The 21,999-nt window shown below is 35.9% G+C and overlaps 1 protein-coding gene across 4 annotated transcripts; it reads right to left on the reverse strand.

Annotated features, from left to right (window-relative positions):
• Positions 1-261: 261 nt before the first annotated feature.
• LOC144629104 (retinoschisin-like) lies at positions 262-18,680 on the reverse strand. Of its 4 annotated transcripts, none has more exons than XM_078487293.1 (7): positions 18,596-18,680; positions 7,977-8,082; positions 6,534-6,906; positions 5,464-5,626; positions 2,721-3,046; positions 1,614-1,752; positions 262-409 (listed from the first exon to the last, which is right to left on the reverse strand). In XM_078487293.1, coding segments are annotated over exons 2-7 (1,011 nt in total). In that variant the 5' UTR covers positions 7,979-8,082; positions 18,596-18,680; the 3' UTR covers positions 262-401. The 4 variants fall into 4 exon arrangements, with proteins under 4 accessions (XP_078343419.1, XP_078343421.1, XP_078343418.1 ...); XM_078487295.1 differs by having other exon boundaries at positions 18,591-18,679; XM_078487292.1 differs by lacking the exon at positions 18,596-18,680 and adding an exon at positions 16,361-16,398.
• Between the last annotated feature and the right edge of the window lie 3,319 nt (positions 18,681-21,999).

Below are 21,999 nucleotides of genomic sequence, written 5' to 3' on the forward strand. Positions count from 1 at the left end.
TCGTTAACAACGCTCTTGGATGAACCATAACAGTGGTTTTTCGTTGACGCGTACGCAAGCACTTTTGCCGAGTCGTGTTCTTTTAAAATCTGTCAAGTATGACGCCGTTTTACCTAAACATCAGGAAATTAAACGAGGCTAGAAAACGCGGGTTTCCATTTTTAACCAATATTTGGGTTTCACAAAATAGTACATAACCATTTCTTCAACATTTTTAACAATTGCCAAAAATAAGGTTTCAATACACTTGTAAAGATCTGATCTTTACAACAAAAACAAAACAGGACTTTGGTGATAATGATAAGGTTTAAAGTTTGCTAAGCATGCAAAAAGTCGTGTTCAGTCACAGGAAAATGTAAAGGAATACTGTGCCTTCGTGTCGTTTCCAATCCACTTTTCTTTCAGATCTCTGTTGAAAAAAAAAAAAAACATGTAAGTAATTGAGGTGTTTTTTTAAATGGTCGTAAAATCTCCATGTTACAGTCCTTTATCCTGCGGTATATCCTACAACACTTATCCTACAGTATGTGGGTTGGGTTCTGGTCATACGCCTTGTGGGTAACTACCATATTCAACAATTAGACTAGGAGACCGAGTTTTCTGTGAGCGTATACTCTACGTGGGGCAGCTGAAATAATTATCGCTCATAGAAAAAGAGAGCAAGTAGTCTTATTGTTTTATAGCAAATGGTTGAACCCAGGGGTATGAGTAAGTCGTATAGTGTGATCGTCTGAGTGAAAGTACTTCTGAAAAGAACTGTTGTTGGTGACTGACATTTCGACAACCTGAGCGGAAGTCATCTTCAGAGTCAAGTGAAAAGTTTTTGTCAGTCGATGATGTTACAAGTCTGGTCCGTTAAAGTTGATTGGTCAGTTTAGCTGTGATTTTATTGGCTGTAATTATATAAGACTCGTGTAAAGTTTGTCAACAGTCTAATAAAGTCAGTGCTGTAGTTTTTCTTATGGAAAACGCGGTCAAGGTATTTGTTTTCCGCTTTTCGTCGTCCGGTGTGCGATCGTCTTGTCAAAATCTTGATAGTCGTAGCTTTGTGGGAGGTCGGGTTATAGGATGTTTCGTCCAGTAATCTGTTAGTAAGCGTCAGTTTTCTGTACACTGTAGTTCGTAATTGTTTTAGTAGACAATCTGACATTCTAAAGGATTGAAGTCCAAAACTCACAATTTAATGTATTTTAGGCCACAAATTACTAACAATTATCCCTTTAATTTTAAGAGCAGCGATCGCGTTTTCTTGGCGAATACAAAACAGTGGGAGAACCAATCAGATCTCGTGGATTTCCAATAGAACATGAGTGAGTGTCTGCTAATTTATATTAACCTACATGGGCAAATTGTTTAAATAAATGAAATAATTAAGAGTGGCCTGAAGCGATAGAATAGAAAGTAGGATTTGGTCAAAGTTCACTGAGAAAATGGGATTTGGGTCACTGGAATTCAGAATCACAAACAAAAATTAGAAGAATTGGGACTGGGAATTGGAAACTTTGGAAAACATATACCCATATAGCTGGGCGGAAAAAACCGACAAACAGTTCCCACTGAAACAATTTTTTTTATAACAATAACAATAATAATGGGAAATCTGTCTGTGTTACCTTGACAACCGTAAAGTTCTACTCTCATTGATATGTGATGGTTCCAAGTAACTGGTCGAAAACGAATATAGCGTGCTGTGATTGGTGGATTAAGGTCATGATTAACGACAGTGTCTTGGTCTGTATTTCCAGCAAATTCCTACATCAGTAATAAGAAAAAATGTTAGGCATTTCTTATGTTACAGGCTTTGCTGCTAAACTGCCTGAATGGCCTTTGCCGTTTAACAAATGACATCAACTTGGAGTGTTCTCGCTTCAACTGCACGCATGCGTGTTTTAGTACTAAGTACACACCAGGCGTATTTTCACATTGTAAAAAAGTCCTGACCAACTAGATTTAATTGCTGTAATATTTAATGGGCACCCGACTAGTTTATCCGGCTTCACATAGTGATGATCTTAACCAGTAGATAGCTGAAACTACGAAAGAAAATAAGTTCGTAAGTTATTAAATAACTTACATTATGAGAAAATGTATGTTATTAGATGATTTTACTAAGAAAATAAGAAACAATGCGTGTTGCAAGACTTGTCCCCATCAGTAAATAAATTTCACTAAGAAAAATGTGTAACAAGAGGATTTTTTCTTGTTATGACATTTTTCTGTTTCAATAAAATTGTTTATTTACAAATGGTGATTTTTTTTTTTAAACAGGCCTTTACTCTTTTTCAGCGTTCTTCCGCATCAAATCTAAGTAATTGGACATTGTTTTTTCTTTGGGGGGGGGGGGGGGGAGGGGGGTTCTCGTGTATCTAGGACAGAATGGAACTGAACTGTTAAGTTTTTATTTGGTTATGGTTAACAAATTCTGTTATAGTTTTATTAATTGGAACAGGAAGCCAAATTTGTTGTGATTCTGATTTTTCACTCCACGCGGACTCCATGCAGTCCTATTGTGGTGAAAATGTTATAAATGATTTTTGTTATTATTCGTTTCTGTTGGAACGCACATCCGACACAGTGCACATTTGACAATTTAATTGACGTTTATCGCGGTAGGCATTTTAAGAGTGAAAATAAATTCGACATCAACCCAATATTTGCGTATTCTTTTATTCACGATACCTATTACCATTATTAATTGAGAACATTGTTGGCGGACCTACCATATCAGTGTCTCCTTGTTCCTTGTAGTACTGGAAGGTGACCCCATCGTTACTGTACTGTAGCTTGTACTTGGTTACCCTGCCAGCTGCGTTAGAACGTCCTTGTGTCGCTACACCTGTCACAACCGTATTTGGATTACCAAGATCAACCTGCAGCCATTGATGAATATCATTCGTGGCAACTGCCCAGCATCCAACTTTAACCCCATTTGGTTGATTGTGTAGTCTCCCTTGGCTTACGGCATGATTGATACTGTACTGTGAAGAAGCACTTATTTGCCCGTCTGTTATTTCACCGCTTTCCATCCCGAGGGCTCTCTTGCAATCTAGACGGTTATGGAATAAATACAAGTGTTAATTAAAGGGACTGTATCACGGACTGTGGCCAAATTTAGTAATAGAAAATAACTGTCAATTTCGGTGAAATATAAAAATAACCTCTTCAAACAGCGAAGGAACATTTCAATAACACTTCAAATACAAAAAGAAGGTACGGATGGTCAAAAGTGACGAAGATTGAAAAGGATTGCGATTTGGGTTTTTAAAATATTGTTGGGCTGAACATTTTTTAAAGTTAGTCTCGTTTGCTTGAAATTTTAAATTAAAACGCCCAGAAGACACATTTGGTTGCAATGAAGCGGTGTTTTTTTATTTAGATTCATAGAATTAATGTCTTTGCAAACATTAACTTTCATAGCAAGTTTTTGGCAAAACGTAATAGATAAACTTAACTGAGCCGTGACACAGTCCCTTTAAGATGCTTCGCAACAAATTATATATTCCCATCTTTGGTATTCTATTGCAACTTCACCATAATGTTGAGGTTAAACTTTTGGTGCAACTTTGGAGAAGGTTTTACCAATGGACAAATTTAAGCCAACGTTACGTCAACATTCGTTGCCATAGCATCGATCAAAGTGGTCAAAGACACCTTAATTTTAATTGTTTAAGGCTTTAAAACTTAAAAAAACTAGACTGTGTAAGTTTTTGTTTAACATATATTTTTTCTAATAGACAAAATAACCAATCTGAATTTTGTTTAAAACCTTCGTTGGTAGGGATCAGAGCCACCTTAAACTTATGAAAAAATAGCGTAGCTCTGAATCCTGCCTACAGGTTTTTTTTTTTAAAAGTTGCAAAAAGCGCCGGTACGCAGATCCGACGATCGGTGCTAAGTTTTGGCCAAATCCATCAATCCGCCACTTTTCTCACTCAAATTCAAATCCGCATTATTGGAAAAAATTGTAAGTTATAGTACTGTTATAGTTTTCCTGTGACGGACAATTACAAACAATTATTGGATGAGGTTTTTGTGATATCCGGAATAATCGAGGTCGGGGTAAATGTTATCAGCCGAAGCCGAAGGCTGAGGCTGATAACACTTACCGATACCTTGATTATTCCGGATGTCACAAAAACTGAATCTAATAATTGTTTTATTATACATTGTTTTTTTTTTGGTAAAGAAAAAAATGGCAAACGATTTCAACCTGTTTTAACACTTGTTCCAATTCCTGCTTGTCGTTCTGCTTTTTCCTCAAAGTATTTTGTGGAATAGTTCCTTCTCAATTTTTTGTCAATCATTTTGTGTTTTCCGAGTCTTTATGGTCCATCGGTTGAAAAGGCGAATCGACGAACTATGAATTTCCTTTGCCGCCAGATGCCTGCTACATTGCTCTTGGAAAACATGCTTTGCGCGCGCAACCTACAGATTAGTGAAAATCCGCTAGCAGATTATTCACTAATCTGTAGGTTGCACGGATTTCCAGAATTAGCTGTAGGCTCTTAGCCAATACGAAGACAGCTAATGACTACAATGTATAATTATCGTTGTTGTTGTTGTTTTGGTTTATGCCAATATTTCAAAAGTTTCGTTTCAATGGTTTTTCCTGCGAAACTTTCGCCAAGACGCCGAGAACGATCGAGCAAACTGATCCGAACTTCGTTAAGTATCAACCAACCAAACGCCATGTCATGAAGAGTCATAACTCTGTGCCAAAACTCTCAGCAAATCCCCGGCGCGATCCGCTGTATTTTCAAAATCTGCGAATCTGCTCAATGTATCGGAAAAATCCGCAGTCCGTGCGCCTTTAAAGGCAGAAATCCGTCGATTCGTCAACCTATTTACCTCTCCCCTCCATGTGGGCGTAAAAGACCTTACCTTACCACACGTGCTTCACTTAGGGACTATTAGCGACAGCCATTGATATCTTCTTTAGCTTCGATTCTATCTCATGCGTTATGTTTGCCACATAAATCGCTAATAAACATGGCCATAAGAGAACGTTTGTTATTAAAGGCATTTTTCATTCAGTTTTTTCGGCTAAATTGGGTAAATAAATAAAAAAAAGACAAAAAACTAGTCTAACTCCTTGGGCAGTTTAGATTACTGACTTAAAGCACTTACAATAACTACACCAAGAGACCATAAGCTGATTTAACAAGAGTTTCTGTCATACAAGTATTATCATGTATGTATTATTTAGCTACAGATTTTATTCCCTTGGAAAATCCGTGAATCAAAGTTGATGTACTCCTTATAATTGCAATTTCAGCTTAATTTGCAACATAATGGAATCATCTGATCAAACTCATACATTCCTAAAATAAAATATTGTTTAAACTTTATTTCACCCTTGTAGGATGACTAACATTCTACTCATGCACTGTCTTGATTCTTACACTAGTTTTGTCATGATGGAAAAAGAAACGTCTTTTAGTCAACATTTAAGCAGTATCATACCTCTCTTCTCACACAACTGGCCAACAAATCCTGCAGGACAATCACAGATGAATCTTTTACCAGCTGCCTCACAGTTTTCCCGACATGTTCCTCCATTAAGACATGGCTGATCACTGCAACAGCGGTTGATACACTGGGTACAAGGAGACCATGAGGTTCCTGTCTGGCTCAGAGAAGAAAATATTTACACCTTATGAGTATGACAACATACAAATGCTCCCTATGGCTCTCTTTACATTTCTTGAAGAACTAGTTGATAGAATTCCATTTGGCTGTTGATAGTTGCTTTCTTATAATTCAGTGTAGTCAGCAATTTGTGGTTTTTGAGGAGACATTTGACACTAAACACTGAAGGATCAACAATAATTATTCAGACCGGAGTTGAGTAGGGAATCGAGAAATCTGCCAGCACGCACTTATTAATAAGTTAACAAATGAATAAGTTGTTTCGATATTATGCAAAACGCATTAAAACTTTGGCAGTCAATCTGAAAAAAGCGAGAGCTTGGCAACTAAGTCACGTAACATAAAAAAACGGGAAATAATATGGTTCGGTCAATGTTCCCCTTTCGGCTTTTTGTCGGGAAGAACTGGCATGTTTTTTTTTTAATTTTGAACCTTGTCTTTGTTAATAAAATTTATAACTTTGTGATAGTAACGATTACATTTTAAAAATAATTTTAGCAAACTTTCATAAGTTTGACTTTATCTGAGTCAGTTTTGGTTGTTCTCTTACATCATTGTAGAAATAATTAGAAAATCCAAGATGGTGGTTGTGTGGGGATCGTGACGTAATTCCTACGTTGTGTAATAATCTCTGAAAATACAAATCTCATGAGGATGGAATTCAGTCAGGTTGAATTATCGGAGTGGGGAGTGGTGGTGTGTACTCCTTAAAATGTTTGGTGAGATTTTTGAGCCCATTTCTTGAAATGCTTACCTTATAGTGCGCTTATGCGGCCCGAATGCATGCTCTTTTTTCAGACAAAAAAAATCTCTTACAGCTTCTATCGGTGAGTCCACTCTCACCCCCCACCCCCTCCCCCAAGCTTCAGGAATTCTCTTCCTACCTTAACACCGTAGGTTATAACCACGTCATAGTACTGCGAGCCTTTCATTGGCACCAACGCACTGGGCTTTAGATGTCTGTTTTCTTCATTCAGCTGACAGTTGTCTTGTTTTACGTTTGTCAGGAAGTTGAACGAGATGCACCGACAATTTGGTTGACATATTTGATAGCAATTCAGCGCTCCTACCACAGAAACATTTGCGAACACATGCCCAATCAGGCTAAAACCATCGGCCATGTTCTCTCCAATGACGAAGCGAGATGTAGCAGAGCATTTCCCATCACTGCAAGCGCCAGTGGTAACCACAATAACGAATCCAGCAGTTACGAACAAAGGAATGATTGCCTTACGGAGACAGGCATGTAATTTCTCCCTGGTATGCAAAGGTGATACTTTGTTTAATGACTCAAACACCGCACTGGTAGTACAAGTAACATACGAGGAATGGACGGATACATACGAGTACATACGGATACAGACGGGTATGATACAAGTCAGATTACACACTAATACATACCAGACAAACACATATGTGATAAAGCATGAAATAGATCTTTTTATTAACTGATTGTTTTATTCGACATTTTTTACTTGTATTTACATCGTATGTATCCGTATGTACTCGCACGTATCCGTATGCATTCGTATATATTCGTATGTATCCGTATGTACTCGTAAAAAAAAAAAAAAATGTAATTTATTAACCCACGTAACACCGAAGAGCTTAGAGCTCGTTGAGACGTGTACATGCATTGAAGATCGAATTGGAATTTGGTGTGTTGGTTTTTGTGGAGGGAGGAAAACCGGAGAACCCGAAGAAAAACCCTCGGAGCAAGGACGAGAACCAACAACAAACTCAACCCACATATGGCACCGGACTGGAATCGAACCCGGACCACATTGGTGGTAGGCAAGCGCTATCACCACTGCGCCATCCCTGCTCCCTCGTATATATCCGTATGTACTCGTATGTATCCGTATGTACTCGTATGTACTCGTATATATTCGTATGTATCCGTATGTACTCGTATGTATTCGTATGTATCCGAATGTACTCGTATGTACTCGTATGTATCCGTATGTACTCGTATATATGTATCCGTATGTACTCGTATGCACTCGTATGTATCCGTTTGTTTTTGTATGTTTTCATATGTACTCGTATATATCCGTATGCACTCGTATATATCCGTATGCACTCGTATATATCCGTATGCACTCGTATATATCCGTATGCACTCGTATATATCCGTATGCACTCGTATATATCCGTATGTACTCGTATATAACTGTATGTACTCGTATGTACTCGTATGTATCCGTATGTAGGTGGTGTTTTAGTCATGGATATGATCTTCCAAGACGTTTGAGGTCGAAAAGTTTCAGCGCCTCAGAGTCAAATAACAGATACCTGTATTCTCATGTTAGTTTTTATTTACTTACATTTCAGCTTGATGGGTCAGCGTCGTAGAATGGCGTTCTATTGTAAATAAATACTGTCTTTCCTGTGTGGAGGTTATTCCTGTCTTCTCAGGTGATAGGCCTTCGTCTGGAAAAGATGATATGGGGAACGAGATTATATTCTTAAAATAAAAATAGTAATATTCGTAAATATTGTCTCTGAGATTTTTTCTACCTTACTTATTTCCAGTAGCTTATTAATTTGTTGATAATAGAAAATACCAGTGTTCCTAAAGGGTGTATTATTTTGCTTAACATGGTCCCTTTTCCATATGTTTCTCATATCGTGTCAACCAGTTTTTTTTTTCTCTTCTTTTTCATTCGATGGCGTATTTGGGTCTCTGCCACTTTTTACCTTAAGGTCTAAGGTCGGAAAATTTTAGTATGCTTGCAATATGCAATGTTACATTTTTTTTATTTTTTATTTTTACAAAAAAGAACATAAATATACAGAGTAAAGTTACATACATTTTAGAACTAGGAAAAAATAATGACGAAATAAATAAAATAAAGTTAATAAATATGATAATTACATTTCACTATTGCAATTCTCAAGTTATTACACACGCACAAAGATAACCTTAAGGATAGTAACATTTGAAATAATAATACATATTTATTGTATAGGTTTAATTATCCATTTTTTATTAAAATATTCTTTTTTTGTGATTTTACTTTCTATTTCATACTTAATTTTAATTTTGGCTTTAAACCCCTCGATTTTAGGAAGGGTTTGACTTCTTCTGCAGTCCCACAAGAACAATTTTCCAATAATTATAAAGTAATTTAATAGCTCAAGTAAAGGGCACTTTTCCGTAAATATTCCAAATAAAACATCTTTTAGGGAGAGGTGGATTTGCTGTTTTGATAGTAGGTGCCAGTATGATGCAAAATCTGTCCAGAATTGTCTAGTGTGGGAACAGTTATAAAATAAATGATTTGAGGTTTCTGACTCAGTTTTACAAAACGTACACAAACCATCGCTTCTGTAACCAATTTTAAGTAATTTAGTATTCGTATAAAAAATAGAGTTTATAACTTTATATTGGAGAGCTTTAACGTAAGATTCAAATGCAACAGAATGTGGTAATAAGAAGATTTGATTGATTTGGTTGATTGTGAAATCAAAATCCCTCTGCAATTTGAAGATGATATTGGGGGATTGAGCCTTTCTGGAAACAAGTAGAGAATAGTAATCATTTGATCTTTTTTGTTTAATATCGAATATGTTATTCTCAAATGTAAAAGAGGGAGATAGGTTTGACAATGGTACATTCGCAATCCTTAGCTGTGAAGGTATAGAGTGTCGGAGGCCTGCCCACTGAAGAAAATTGGTTTTGTTAATCTTGTTCGAGAAGTGAGTGAAGGCAACGTTTATATCCCGGTCAAAAAGAAGATCATGCGTGTACTTGATTCCTGCCTCGCGATAATTTTTGAAATAAACCGGTTTTTTATCGATTTTTTTGTCTTTATTGTTCCAAATAATGTTTTGATAATCCTTTTCTTCAGCAAAGGTATCGCGAAGTTCTGACCACCATTGCAGAAGTTCGTAGTAGAATTGAGAGGATAAATTGAAATCTTTGACATCTTAGTTACAAATGAGAAAGAAGATGCCCCCAACGTGCTCTAACAGATAAAGAAAATATCTTTTCCAGGTAGCAGTTGAATCATTAAATACTCTCTGTAGCCATCCTAACCTCAAAGATCTAATCATGCAATCAACATCTATCATTTTTAAGTCGCCCCTCTCATAATCGTTTATTACAGACACACGAGTTACTTTATCTACATCTTTCCACAGGAACTTGAAAAGCAATCGATTCAGTTCACTTACTACTTCTGTTGGTGTTGGTAATATCGAGCAATCATAAACAAACTTCGAGATCAAGAAGGGTTTGATTATTGTTACTTTTCCATAAAGAGATAGGCCTCTCGAGGACCAGATATTAATAAGCTTTTTGATACTGTCAAGCCTTTCAATAAAATTCTTCTCCTTTAGAAGTTTCGGATCGTATGTGAAATAAACTCCTAAAGCTTTGATCGGGGTTTTAGGCCACTTAATGCCGAATGGTTCTTCCATTTTTCCTCTAAACGAACCGATCCACATACCTTCCGTTTTTGAGGAATTGATATTGAGGCCAGAAATATTTTGAAAAAGCTCCATCAGTTTAAAGAGTGATTTTGCTGAATCGACATCGGCTAATGTTGCAGTTGTATCATCGGCATATTGCAGGAATTTTGTTTCCTCTTGTCCAATAACAATACCTTTGATATCAGGGTTCTGTCGAATGGCGATTGCTAGCGTTTCTACCGCAATTACAAAAAGGTATGGAGATAAAGGATCTCCCTGTCGACGAACGCCACGTTCAAGTGGGAAGAAGTTTGAAGTTGAGCCGTTGTTTATGATTCAGCTTTTTATGTCTTTGTAAAAACCTCTAACCCAGCGAATGAACTCTGGACCGAAATTGAATTCTTCAAGACATTTTAAGAGAAATTCCCATTCAACACTATCAAAAGCCTTCTGAAGATCGATAAAAACCATTAAACCGGGAATATTTTCCTTTACAGTGAAATCCATAACATCGTAGATAGATCGTATTGTTTTGCCTATAAAACGATCTTTTACATATCCAGTCTGATTTTGATGAATTATATCAGGTAGAACATTTTCTATCCTCCATGCAATTGCTTTAGTCATAATTCTTGTATCTACGTTTACAAGAGAGATAGGGCGCCAATTTTCTAGAAGCGAACGATCTTTAAGGGTGACGACAGCTTGTTTTTGAGAGTTAGACATCTCACCTTTTTCAATGTTACATTTACCAAAAAGGAAATTTAATCGGCCTAATACGGCCACATTTTGGAAGGTTTATATGCGAAATTCGGCAGTTTTACAGAACAGATCTCCCTATTATGTAACTTCAAAATCTGGAAATTAGAGAGTTAATTCTAGAGAAATTTTAAATCCTAAAATTAAAAGAATGGACGGGGCGTCCCTGGGAATTAGAAATAACGCTGAGACGTATGCACTTAAAATAACTATTTTTCATCTTGTCTAATAGCAGTGCTGCCTAGCTTAACATTGCATTGCAATTGCACTTCTTAAAATAAAAACAATTTACTAAATTTTAAATATTTTTGAGACATTTTCAAACATTTAAAACTTAATTTGCATTTTTGTTACAAATTTCTGTTATCTGTCGGCAAATTCAAATTTCAACGGCAAGCATCTTTAGCAGTAGAACGTCGAAACTTTGCCCATTTTTTTTGAAAAAAGCATCTTTTCAAGACTTAAAAGGTTCGGATGGACGTCGTTGTAATACTGTTCGTGTAAAACGAAAATAAACATAGGTGCCTTCCTCACGTTAATCAACGCTAATTACGAAAGAAGCGGGTGTCTTTATGTCCGAACCGTTTGTTAAAATAATAATAAAAAATGTGCCCACTGACTCCGGTATTATTCTAGAACGTAAGAAAATTAAATAACGTTTTTTTTTTTACAACGAGTTAACAAGCTCAATAAGAACAAGTACCCATGGAATCGCACCCCTAGAAAAGAAAATATATATTGTAGAAGAAGAATTTAGCTGAAGAAAAAAGCGATTTAAATTAACAAAAGTGAAAACGACTGACGTTGATGAAAAGATGCGTGGGTTTCCTAAAACATTTTAACTCAGATAGTTTCATGTCCTTAGCTTCTTGAAATATTAGAAATATTATTCAATAACTCGACCAATTTACGGCCCCGTTAGCTAAGTATCAGGCGATATTCCGCGCGAGTTTGTAAGGTAATTGTTAAATATTAGCGTCGAAAATTATCTGATAGGAGTACTCCTATTCCAAATGTTTTTTCATGTCGTATTTAGAGGTTTCTTAAATTTTGTTCCAGGATGAAAGAGCGAAAAAAAAACTTTTAGTGACCCTTTAATTTCCAATGACACGACAGCTAAAATAAACAGGAAGTCTAATGAACTACATGTACCGTTGGTCTCTCGTAGTTTTCTTTTTAAAATAACTAAGGGCCTGTTTACATGATTCCGGAATGAATTTCATTCCGGAACGAGTTCATTCCATTCCCATACATTTCTCTGTATCTGTTTACATGATACCGAGACGAAAGTCAAGTCATTCCGGAATGAGTTCATTCCGGTTTTCATTCCGGAATGAAACTTTCGTTCTGGAATGACATTTCATTCTGGTATCATGTAAACGCAGAACGAATTTCGTTCCGGGATGAAATCACAACTCATGAAACCACATACGGACTCCACAGTTTGAATACAGAGCGAAAAACGTAATAGCATTCACTATTTAGTCCAATGTAGCAGCTCTATGGTCAAAGTACTCGTTAAAATTGCAGATACGGCCATTAATAGGCACAAAAACATGTTGGCGCGAAACATGCGCCATCTTGTTTTGATCTCGCGCGAAAACCGCGCACGTGAAAATGCCTTTGGTTGAACCAGTCGACTCTGTCATGTGAATGCAGAACGAACCTCATTCCGGAACGGCCCTAACAGGTGGAATTGAGTTTGCCGCAAGACATAAACTAAAATGATTACTTTGCCGCCACTCATACCAATTAACGTACTCAACTATACGAAAACAACCACTTAAGGTAGATTTTGAAATTTGTGTTTAAGTATTTTTAACGAGACTTGCTAACTCTCTTTAATATTTTTCGAAATAAAAACATTAGTGGTGAAATTTGTTTAGAATGCGAGATTCAAAACCACAAGGGGTCTAGAAAAAACAAGATGGTTTGTAGATTGTTTGGCAGCTAAAACGTCTGCATTTAAAATTACTAATTTGCAGGTTGTCTAATAGCAGTACAGCACGGCTCAACGAAGCATTATAAAATCTTTTTGAACTCCTTTTATTTCAATTTGAAATATGGCAGATTAATTTGCATTTCAATTAAAATTTCTTAATTGTTTTGACAAATTTCAGTTTTGACGGCATGCATGTACCGCAGTAATACTTCAAGAGTTAACCACTTATTTTTCTTATTTCTTAGTAAACGAAATTACGAAAGATCTTAAAAGATGACTACCTAGAATAAGCGGATGTCTTTCTCCAAAAAAAAAAAATGGGAAAAAATTTCTTGGAATATCTTGGAATAACATGGAATTTTTTCTTTATCTTCGCACCGTTCGGGTAATAACTGTCAAAAGAACTTCTGTCCAGTGACCCCGAAATTATTCTTAAATGCGCAAAAATATCCACTGTTGTTCAATTATTACTAGTTGAGTATTTTTGTGAAACTGCCTCAAGTTAGGTTAGAAACATTACCAATTAGCATCGCATCTCTCAAAAAGACAAAACATTGTTCCAAGACTATGTTTTTGTTACAGCGCTTACAAAGCACAACAAGCGAAGACTGGAAGCTCTACTAGTTTTCATCACAAACAAAATGATATGTATTTACTCATACCGATGAAAAGTTCGCAGGCTTTCTAGAATATTTAAAATACAGCTTTGTTGCTATGTTTTGAAGATAAACGGATAAAAATTAACAAGCCTTATTGTTAACTTTTAAGAATATATTTTTTTCTGTTTTCAGGCCACCAACAGTTCTATTTGTCTTGAGAAGGCATCATGCTGGCCCATCATCTTAAAGTTTACTCCACTTTAAACTGGTGACTGTATTATTGTTGTTAAAATTTAAAGAGTAATAAAAATGTGTTGTTTCTGAGCTTATATCTACTTCGCTTCTTGCCAGTTTTCTTTTCAATTTGTTGATGACAAAAAATATCAGTGTCGAAGATCATTTGGTACGATACGATACGATACTTTATTAACGTGAAATAAGCTTAGCTTTACGGCTAGTTTACAGTTATTTCACGAAATTAAAAACTTAAAATCTAAATTAATTAAAATATATACAATTTGAAAGGTATATTTCTTGCTTCACATCGTCCCATTTCAATATTTATGTTTCCCATATTGTGCCAGGCAGATTTTTTTCTTTATTTCAAAATTGGATATATAGTGTAATTGGGCTTTTGCGACTCTTTAGATTAACGTCGAAGTGCCGAAAATGTTAGTGAATTGGTAAGATGCAATGTTTCCGTTGCGAAAAGCCGGCCGAAGGCGGAGACATTTTGGTAGGTTTATCTTCGAAAATTTGGCACCTTTGCAGCGGTTGCCTTTCACCCTAGTATATTCTTTGAACAGAAAGCGGGTTTAATTTTTTGATTTTTAAACACAAATTTAGCTCACGTTTGCCAGTATTTTCTCTAAATTTTACATGGCTTCCTAGTTATACCAAAAATCAATTTGTTGTTTCAGCAAATGCATAAATTTAGGAGGCTGTCCACCAAAGAGCTCTTCATTGAACCCGTGCTTTCTCGAGTTCTGCATTACTGCTTAGAGTTTTGAAACTATAAAATGAGTGTTACATAATTATTATCAAAAGAAATTTCCTTGATATGGAGCCGTTTGGGTTGATCAGAAAAAAAAAAGAATGAAAATTCCCCAAAATGTCAGAAAGTTAACATAATGCTCTCAAATAACAATTTGACTTTAAGGAACTTGAAGTTTGAAATTTTGCGCCTTGAAAAATCAATTTTCAAGGTCTCCACCGTATACTTAAAAATAATTACCAAGTAGACCAAATATTTGGTGATGCAGTTAGCGGAGCAGCAGTCATTTTACTAAAATTTAAGAAGCTTTTTTAATCATTATATTATCTCGGCCTCTTCAAACCAGACAGACCTGTAACGATGTTTTCTTCTTGAGTGTATTTGCACCTGAGTCAACTTTGAGCGTGATTAATCTTAAAAGATAAATGTTTAAGAGTGATACTCTATAATTTCCGAGCTATTTTAAAAGTTCGAGGCCAACGTACTTCACCGATTTCTCTGAAATTTGACATGCAGTTTTGTTTTAGGGTCCTAACAGTTACTACCAAATGGATATTAAAAAGTTCAATTCTTTTTACTTTGGAAAATATCGAAAAGGCCGATTTGAAAGGTCCTTGGCGGCCCACCAACTTGGCAGATCGAAGATGTTTTTGTTACTTCGACGCTGAACCTGCCGTCACAATTTCTCGATGATGCTTGGTACTTTTATAAAGAACTATCTTTCTTCTTTCAATTTATCAAAATAGATCCGGCAAACGTTAAGTTTGAATGATCGAAGGTATGTTAATGATGTTTTGAACAGTCCCAAATTTTCTACAAAATTAAAGGCTTATAACTCCACTGATATCTCGATTTAGAACTAGCCAATTTCCAAGGCTTGTTCATTGGGGAATTGATGCCATAAATAAAAACATTGCGGAAATGTAACACTCTAGAATAAAAGAAAAAAATATAGAAGCTCTAGTAAATTAGCCAGTTCAGCTCTTTTACATCCGGCATAATCGCAAGAAACATGAAAGGGTTTCCGTCGTTTAAATAAGTAGTGTCCATGTTTTCTTTGCTTATATTAAACGAATACATGCTCTTTGCCAAAAACTGGCGATTAAAACAAATACAATTTGTTTTCCAAATTTTCACATTGACAACTTCGTTATCGAGAAAACGCTGTTGTAATTCAATATTTGTTTCATTATACACCACTCACAAGAATTACTGTTGCTCGCATTTTCCAAATCACAGTTTAGAAAATTGCCCATTCCGTAGCAGTCATTCTTACTTTTTCTTCAAAAATCACTAGGAATGCAAGCATGTCATAGTGCGGATTAAAACTCGTGAAAATACCTGTCATACATAATTTCAATTTGTCTTGTTATTCGGCTGTTTTCACAGATATGCAAATTAAGGTCTTCTAAAATGCCTATCTTGAACGGTCCCACGCTTAAAGATTCCTCTATCTATTTTCGCCTACCCTCTGGCCTAAAGAAGTTTTGTGCCTCCAGGCAGAATGCGCGTTATCAGCAATGAAAGTTGAAGAGATACAGAAGCTCGAGTAAAATTAAAACTGCTGTGAAATCAACTTCGTTTGAGCTCGACGCGTATACATAGATTGCGCTCCGTTAATCAAGTTTATTCATTTGGTAATGATATAAAAAATTGATTGATGATCAGAATAGTTAAAGATTTGTCGTCCAAACTACGCTGATGTAATTCAATATTCGTTTCATTATATACCGCGCACACAAGAATTACTGTTGCTCGCATTTTCCAAATCACCGTTTAGGATATTGCCCAGTCCGTAACGAAGTCATTTTTAATTTTTCTACAAAAATGACTAGAAATGCAAGCATGTTATAGTTGGAACTCGTGAAAATACCTGTCAGACATAATTTCATCTTTTCGTGTTATCCGGCTGTTTTCGCGAATATGGCAATTAAAGTATTCTAAAATGCCTATCTTTAACCATTCCACGCTTAAATATTCCTTTTTACTATTTTCGCCTACCTTACTTCTGGCCTAAAGAAGTTTTGTGCCTCCAGGCAGAATGTGCGTTATCAGCAATGAAATTCGAAGAGATACAGAAGCTCGAGTAAAATTAAAACTGCTGTGAAATCAACATCGTTTGAGCACGACGCGTATATATAGATTGCGCTCCATTAATTAAGTTTATTCATTTGGTGATCATATAAAGAATTAATGAATGATCAGAATAGTCAAAGATTGTGACTTTAGGGCCAATTCGCACTAGCGGACAAATTTTGAAACAATCGGTAGATTTCTTCATTAATGTGTCACAGAAATGTGTTACAGAAAACAAGTGCGAATACGTTTCTTGAGACCTAGAACCTATCCAACAATTCAGGAAAACAAAGAAGCAGTTGTCTTATGATTGGTCCGCGTTGCACGCGCGATACATTTTGTCAAACAATCGCGAAAACAAGTGCGAACGACTTGTTGGACAAGGACAAATTTTGTCAATCCGCATTCTCATCCTTTTGTAATGCTACATAACAATACGTTGTTGATTGGCTATTGTGTTCGGACCAAATTGCACCGAAAAACAACACACACTCACAAATTGTTGCGGTAGTATGCACCGTGATGTGGCTTTCACTGTCATAATTCAGCCGCAAAATCTTTCCGCGATAGGCAAAAAATGGTTATAAGCAAAGTGTTTGCCCAATTTAAGAATGAGAAAAGAAAAAGTTATCTTGAGACGACCTCATTATTCCACTGCATGAAAACATGTGTACTTTACATGCGAATTGTTTTAGAATTTTTTACCGCTTGGTACTGCATATTTGATGTTTGCCCAAGACGGCCGTGCTGAGAAATGTACAGGGATGCCAGAAGCACTTGCAAAGCTATTGTACTAATAATTTCACCTTTTATTCTCTTCAAAATGTCTCTGACTTGTCGCGACAATTTTGTTTTTGTCAAAAATGTCATGACATTTCAAACTTGTCCGCTAGACGTGCGAATTGGCCCTTAGACTGCCTTAATTTGCAGAGTCGAGAAAACAGCTGGGTAACATGAAAAGTTGAAATTATGTCCGATAGGTATTTTCACGAATTTTAATCCTTACTATGACATGCTTGCATTCCTAGTAATTTTTACAAAAAAATCAGAATGACTCCAATAAAAAAACACACTGCGGTGACAAACATGACAAGACAACGCATGTCGGAAAAAAGTTTTGATTTTAAGAGCTTAACTTTTCGTATACTATTTTACTGCAGGGTGTTTTTTATTTTTATCGAAGTTTAAATGGCCTAAGAATAAGAATGTCTAAGAATGACTTTGTTACGGAATGGGCAATTTCTTAAACTGTGATTTGGAAATGCGAGCAACAGTAATTCTTGTGAGTGAATATTAAATTAAAACAGCGTAGTCTCGACAACAAAGTTTCCGAGGTGAAAATTTGGAGAAAACTATCGTACTTCTCTTAATCGCCATCTTTTTGGTAAAGGGCATGTATTTTTTTTAAGATAAGCAGACAAAAAATGGACAATACTTTTTTAAACGACGGAAACCCTTTCATGATTCTTTCGATTATGCCGGCTGTAAACGAGCTGAAATGACTAATTTACTACAGCTTCTATAATTTTTTATTCTAGACGGTTACATTTCCCTAATTTTTTTATTAATAGAATCAATTCACCAATGAAGAAGCTTTGTTCATGGAAAATGGCTAGTTCTTAATCGAGATAACAGTGGATTTATAAGCCTTTAATTTTGTAGTAAATTTGGGACTGTTCAAAACATCATTAACACACCTTCGAATTTTTTGGCCGTTGATCATTCGAACTTAGCATTTGCCGGATCTATTTTATTTTGATAAATTGATAGAAGAAAGATAGTTGTTAATAACTGTACCAAGTGTGATCTAGAAAACTGTGACGGCCGGTTCAGTGTCGAAGAAACAAGAACACCTTGGATCCGCCATGTTGGCGGGCCTTTTCGGACGCTTTAAAACGGCATTTTCGATATTTTCCAGAGTAAAAAGAATTGAAACGGCTTTTTAATATCCATTTGGTAGTTAGGACCCTAACTAACTTATTCCATAATCCGATGGGATTGACGGATGCCTACTAGTTAGGACCCTAAAACCAAACTGCATGCCAAATTTCAGCGTAATCGGTGTGGTACGGTGGACGGCCAAAGTCTGAATCTTCCAGACAATGACACTTAGGATAGTTTAAAATGTCTAACAATATATAGCTAGAGACAGTACCTTACCGTGTCTTGTATTGTACAGTGGTGTCCGAATATAGCCGCCAAATAAAAACGATCATGATCTACCGTGGTCTCGGTAATTTTCCTTTCTTAACTAACTAACAGGTGGAATTGAGCTTGCGCAAGACATAAACTAAAATGATTACCTTTCCACCCCCCACCAATCTGGGACTCGAATTAACGGGAACAGCCAATTAAGGTAGATAAGACATTTTGGGTTAACGTATATAAACATTTTTCAAAATGAAAACACCAATGGTCAAATTTGTTAAGAATGAAAGATAAAAAACCATTAAAGGTCTTGATAAAGCAAGATGGCTCGTAGAAATTTTGGCTGCGAAACGTTTGCACTCTAACAATATATAGCTAGAGACAGTACCTTACCGTGTCTTGTATTGTACAGTGGTGTCCGAATATAGCCGCCAAATAAAAACGATCATGATCTACCGTGGTCTCGGTAATTTTCCTTTCTTAACTAACTAACAGGTGGAATTGAGCTTGCGCAAGACATAAACTAAAATGATTACCTTTCCACCCCCCACCAATCTGGGACTCGAATTAACGGGAACAGCCAATTAAGGTAGATAAGACATTTTGGGTTAACGTATATAAACATTTTTCAAAATGAAAACACCAATGGTCAAATTTGTTAAGAATGAAAGATAAAAAACCATTAAAGGTCTTGATAAAGCAAGATGGCTCGTAGAAATTTTGGCTGCGAAACGTTTGCACTTAAAATTACTTATTTGCAGCTTGTCTTATAACAGTACAGTGGCTCAACAAAGCATTGTAAAAGTTTTACTTATATTTGAAATAAGTAACAAACTTTGAACAATTTGAATTTAAAACACGAAAGATTAATTTTCATTTCAATTACAATGTTTTCCTAACTTTCGGCAAATGCGAGTTTTGACAGCATGCATTGCATGTACAGCATGTGACAAATTAAATTTTGATCTCCCAAAAGACCCCAATAACGAATTCACAATTTCTGACCCCCTCAACACGCAAATTAAAGGATTTAGTATGAATCAACAGTACTTGGCACAGTTGTTTGAAATCCGATTGACACTTACCCAAAATAAAAAGTAACTCGAGGTATTAATTTATCTTGTATAAATTGCTTTTTACTGCTAAATTTTTATTAGTTTTTAGTTATGGAGTTATGGAGTTTGGCATTTAGCGAACTTTCAAGTCAGTGCTCAAAAAGCAAAAGAAAAAGTATATATATATGAAAAGAGAATCTCACTAAGAGTGTCTAAACTGAAGTTAAAATTTTGGGCTAATCCTGGATTAGCTTAATCGTGCTTTGCTTCTACAACAGACTTTTAAAACAAAGCAAATCTAGCCAGGCAAGCATGACTTTCCTTGAGTTCGTGCCTGAAGTACTCATGTTTGCGCCTTTCCGCTCACGTCCTCCAGCTAAACATTTTAATACTGTTCAAAAAAAAAAAAAAAAAAAAAAAAAGGTTATCGAAAATCCCGACTCTGACTGCACATACAAAACATTTCACTTCTAGCAAAACACAACGTGGATGTCGACGTGACAATCTGTTACTTACCCTGGGTGTAACATAGTGAGTGTGACTGCCCTTTGAAAAATCCTACCTACGCCCCTCTATTATACTAAACTGACCTTAAAAGTGTTGTTGAATAGAAAAGAAAGGTAATTAGAATACCAGATTGTGTCAATTTTAAAATTAGACCATAATAGATACAATAGATTGTTCATAAACTTAAACATTTGCCTAAAACTGACTTGATCAAAAGGTCAAATTTGGTGTTTATGAGAACTTGAAACAAAAACGTTTTAAAGCTCAAGTCAGTTTTAGACACATTTATGATTTCAAGCCAAGTTTTAATCGTCTAAATGGCTTTAGAACGACTCAGCCACCTCAGAGACATCAAAATAACACAAGCGCAGGGTAAGGAAAGCTACTTTTATTTAAATCATTTACTACAAGTTGAACTTTAGAGCGATTTTCGAACCATTCACACGCATTCTCTTAAATGGCTCAAAACGTAACGCAATATTGTCACGTACGTAGATCACAAACAACGTCTGGGCGTCCTGTGGTTTTAGTGTAGCAAAAATGGTAGTGTCTCCGGTTAAAGAAAATAAATAACTTACTAATGAAATAAATAAATAAATAAATAAATCACTACTGAAATAAATAGATAAATAAATAAATAAATGAATAAACAAACACGAACAAAATACAAATAAATAAATAAATAAATAAATAAATAAAGTGGATGACATAATTAAACAAAAAATTGCAGCTAAAAGCATTAAGAAAACCTACACACTATATAAAAGACCTTATTTTCAGACAAAACGACTAAAGTATGTTACAGTGGCGGCAGTTCTAAAATCGTCAGACAGGGAATTCAATATACTTTTGTTTTTGACAAGTATTCCTGAAAAAGTTTGCGTTTGGGCCCATCTGCTTCGGGCCCAAAGGCCCATCAGGTCGGAGCCTATTTTGGTTTTCCATAGCATTAAGTGCCAAGGAGTATTTCTAACGCGGGGGCTTGGTTTATGCCTGTCTATGGCATGCTAGTCCATCGTAGGGTTACCCCCAGCACTAATTTCGTCGGTAGCCGGTACGGTTTCCCGCGCTTCGCACCGGCTACATACAACAAACATAGATACACACTTAGTTCAAAAGTGGCAGCTATAAAAGCTGAAAAGCTATAAAACACAACACAATACGATGTTTAATGTGGACATTACACTTAGCTGTTACTGGCGCTTTCGTGCGGCCAAGAGTAATAAAATGACCACGTGTTACCAATCGTGGGTTATTTGTAATCTACTGAAAGGAGTTAAAAAATTCTTATCAGTTCTATATCTATCTTAATCAAAACTATAACAAAATTATCGAACGTGATTGGCTATCAGCAGCCCGATTTAAACTCTAATAGGACAGTGTACGCGTCATGCTTGTAATTGGACAGTGTAATAGGACAGTTTACGCGTCATGCCTGTGTAATTGGACAGTACGCGTCATTTTGCGCGAGCTGTTGTTGTTGCATTTGTTGAGTAGTTATGTTTTTCAGTATTCATAAAGAGGTCTAACTATTCAACCGAAGGTTAGTTTCTTTCTCAAATTTTGTTATAGTTTTGATTAATTGGTAACAGGACTTCGTGTCGTCCAATTCTGTCTGTAATCATACTTGTGTTAAACAAATCGGACTCCTGCTTCGCGGTCGTCCGATTTTGTTTATCACTCGTATGATTTCAGACCGAATTGGACTCCACTCAGTCCTATTACCATTATTAATGATAAGCAATAATAAGTCTTAGTACAACATTAACATCATTACTTGTCTTACTTAATTAGAAAACTGTACAATGAAAGTATCCGATGGACGACTGCAAGAACCTTTGCATCGAGCAGTAC

Source organism: Oculina patagonica, chromosome 10 (assembly GCF_052425735.1).
Source record: "Oculina patagonica isolate OP01 chromosome 10, crgOcupat, whole genome shotgun sequence".
NCBI classification, from domain to species: Eukaryota; Metazoa; Cnidaria; class Anthozoa; order Scleractinia; family Oculinidae; genus Oculina; species Oculina patagonica.

What these genes read in the sequence shown, in the direction of transcription:
- LOC144629104 (XM_078487293.1), bottom strand. An exon ending in TTATAACCTACGGTGTTAAG is followed by an intron (nt 5,627 to 6,533) that starts GTAGGAAGAGAA and finishes TCTCTGAGCCAG; the next exon opens with ACAGGAACCTCATGGTCTCC. An exon ending in CCAGTTGTGTGAGAAGAGAG is followed by an intron (nt 3,047 to 5,463) that starts GTATGATACTGC and finishes ATAACCGTCTAG; the next exon opens with ATTGCAAGAGAGCCCTCGGG.